The sequence below is a fragment of the Corvus brachyrhynchos genome, unplaced genomic scaffold (assembly GCF_000691975.1).
Source record: "Corvus brachyrhynchos isolate BGI_N302 unplaced genomic scaffold, ASM69197v1 scaffold106, whole genome shotgun sequence".
Lineage (NCBI taxonomy): Eukaryota > Metazoa > Chordata > Aves > Passeriformes > Corvidae > Corvus > Corvus brachyrhynchos.
The window spans coordinates 6,309,341-6,312,173 of NW_008238834.1; the positions used below are offsets into that span (position 1 = coordinate 6,309,341).

Sequence of the window (2,833 nt, forward strand, 5' to 3'; positions counted from 1 at the left end):
TAAACACTCAATCTCCAAGAAGCAAGATGAAGTGTTTCCCCCTCTCCACTTGCACCAGTTAATTCAGTTGAGGTGCTGTTGAATCACCTCATGTAAGCCTTCAGAGCTCACTTCAAGAAAAAGGGGTAGCAAGCATAATTTTCATTATTCAGTATCAGAATGAGTTTGAGAAGTTTTCCCAAAAAAACTTCTGAGGCTTCTAACTGACTGAGTAATGGAGACCCCTTTGGATATCTCTCATCTGCATGAAAGTTGCAGCAAGACAGGACCAGTAGGATAGAAAGCAGCTGCCTGATGTACCAGCATCATGATGTACCTGCTGGTTGCAGTGTGCTGAAACAAAGAACCAAAGTTTTGTGTGTCCACGTCTGTACCCAAAACACGGTGGATTCATTTTCCGTGGTCTCCTCGGTGACTGTCTCTGAAAGAGCGATCATAGAATCGTAGAATATCCTGAGTTGGAAGGAATCCACAAAGATCACAGAATTGCTAGGGTTGGAAGAGACCTCTGGAGATCATGTGGTCTGGCCCCCCTGCCAAGGCAGGGTCACCCTCTGCAGGCAACACAGGAATGTGTCCAGATGGGTTTTGAATGTCTCCAGAGAGGGAGACTCCATGACCTCCCTGGACAGCCTGTTCCAGTGCTCTGCCACCCTCAATGTAAAGAAGTTCTTCCTCACCTTGATGTTGGAACTTCTTGTGTTTTACCTTATGGCCATTGCTCTTTGTCCTGCCACTGGGCACCACAAAGAGTCTGGCACCACCCTCTTGGCACCTGCCAAGTCCAAGTCCAAATCCTGGCCCTGCACAGGACAGCCCAGGAATCACACCATGTGCCTGCAGTAGCCAATCCGATGGGATCTCTGTCGTGGCACAAATGCTTCAGTTCAAGGCATGTAGAGTCTTCCCCGCCCTCCTTAATGGCACCCCCTCCCATTGACTGCTCCAGTGTGGCCACAGTAGCTTTCCAGGCTCAGAAGGAGGCAAGTGAAAGTACTGCCTTGAGATCCACAGTGGAAAAGTTCCAGAAAACATCTCAGTCAGTGACATACTCTGCTATTAAAAGAAACAAAGAGCACTGAAATTTATCCCCTGGGTATCCTCACTGCTGTCAGATAGACCAGAATTTCAACATTATTTCTGAAGAATAACTAGATATTTCCTTTCACAGGCATCATTCAAATTTAGAGCTAAATGCAAACAGCCAAGATTAATCTGTCCATTAACAGCTCAAAACAAACCCGTTGCTCAAAACCTCGTAGGAGTTGCATTGGAAGCAAAAACCTCTGATGATTTTACTCTATGCCTGTGGCACGAAATACATTTTAGAAATATAACATCTGCAGAAGTTATATCCTGCCCAAATACAGTTTATTAACTTTGAAGCATATAAGATCTCAGGAAAGAGCTGAAAACAATATATTAATTATACACAAAATAGAAATAATGCTTTCAGTCCTGAAGTTTTGGGGCTATGACTGACATTCTGCTAAATGGATTTTTATCTCTTACCATTCTTCTCATCATCTTGTTACTTCTTTTCAGAGCTACAAGCAACCATCAGCTTTTATAGTTACGCAGCATCCCTTACCAAATACTGTCAAAGATTTCTGGAGACTGGTCCTAGATTATCACTGCACTTCAATAGTTATGTTGAATGATGTGGATCCTGCACAAGTAAGTCCAGAAAAACGCTTCATTCAAAGGAGGAGTGCTAGTGCCTCAGCATTTCAGAACAGCCTTAGGATGTAATTAGTTTTGTAAAACAACATTAAATACTTAGACACTAAAACATTGATTTGTGGCTTGCAGATACACATAGGGGAAGAGGAATAAATCAGACCATCAGCAGCTTCTCCACCAAAATGTTAGTGCACACACACATAAGTGCATGCACCTATAATTTATTCTAAGAGAACACATTTTGGGAAGAGCTGCTAAAACCCAAAAATTACGATTGTAGAATTCTGACTCAAGTCTGAGAGATGCTAATAATGGCCAAAATAATAAACAGAAGCCAACAGCTGTTCATTAGCCTGCCTGAAACAAGTCAATGACCTCAGTCTCCTTACCAGGGAATAGGTGTTCCCAGGGTGAAAAACTGTGTTGTGTGTTGCACAAAATGATGTTGTCATTAGCAAGGAGATAGGAACTAAACTAGGAGAGAGGAACTAAAGATTGGAGACTAAGCATCCTTTGGAAGAGAAAAGAGGGCAACAAAATGTGTAGAGGAATGTAATTACCTTACAAAAGAGTTGCACATGCTGTACATGTTGGTCAGAAAATTGGAAAACCGAACCTACTGGTTGGCAGTTTAATCACTAGGATTAATCACTAAGTGTCCCAGAGCCTGGCTCACAACTGCACAATTCCAAGTTCTTACAAACATCATTTCCTTAATTCCAACAAACTGCACCAGCCCTCTGCTGGAAGAATATGGTGGTAATCTGGATTCTTAATAAGTAAATATTTCTTAATTATTGGTTAAGAGAAATGGTAATTTTTTATAGCAGACTGCATGTCATTTTTATTTTCAAAATGATCAAGAATCGTTTTAGCTTTGTTCAGTATTGAATATACTTAAAAAATGTTTACTCTTCTTTTTAACATGTAGAATTTGTTTTCAAAAAATACTAATCTTCTGTTCAGTCTTTCAAAGGAACATGTAGGAATTCCACACACTGTTTTAAAGACTAAATTTCTGATTCTAAGCCCTGTGCTGTCTACAGGGAGGAAAAATAGAAATGAAAGACAAAACTTTTATTCATGAATCTAAGATTATTTTCTGAGTGAATAAGGAAAGACTCAAGGGAGTCAGGCTGTTAGGGCCTGC

General features: G+C 40.8%; 1 protein-coding gene across 13 annotated transcripts in view; it reads left to right on the plus strand.

Annotated features, from left to right (window-relative positions):
- Nucleotides 1-2,833, plus strand: part of PTPRM (protein tyrosine phosphatase, receptor type M) — a 457,910-nt gene that overhangs the window by 443,269 nt on the left and 11,808 nt on the right. For all 13 annotated transcript variants that reach the window (XM_017738297.1, XM_017738298.1, XM_017738300.1 and 10 more), the window contains one exon: nt 1,546-1,677. In XM_017738297.1, coding sequence (XP_017593786.1) covers nt 1,546-1,677 — 132 coding nt within the window. The remainder of the gene's footprint in view (nt 1-1,545; nt 1,678-2,833) is intronic.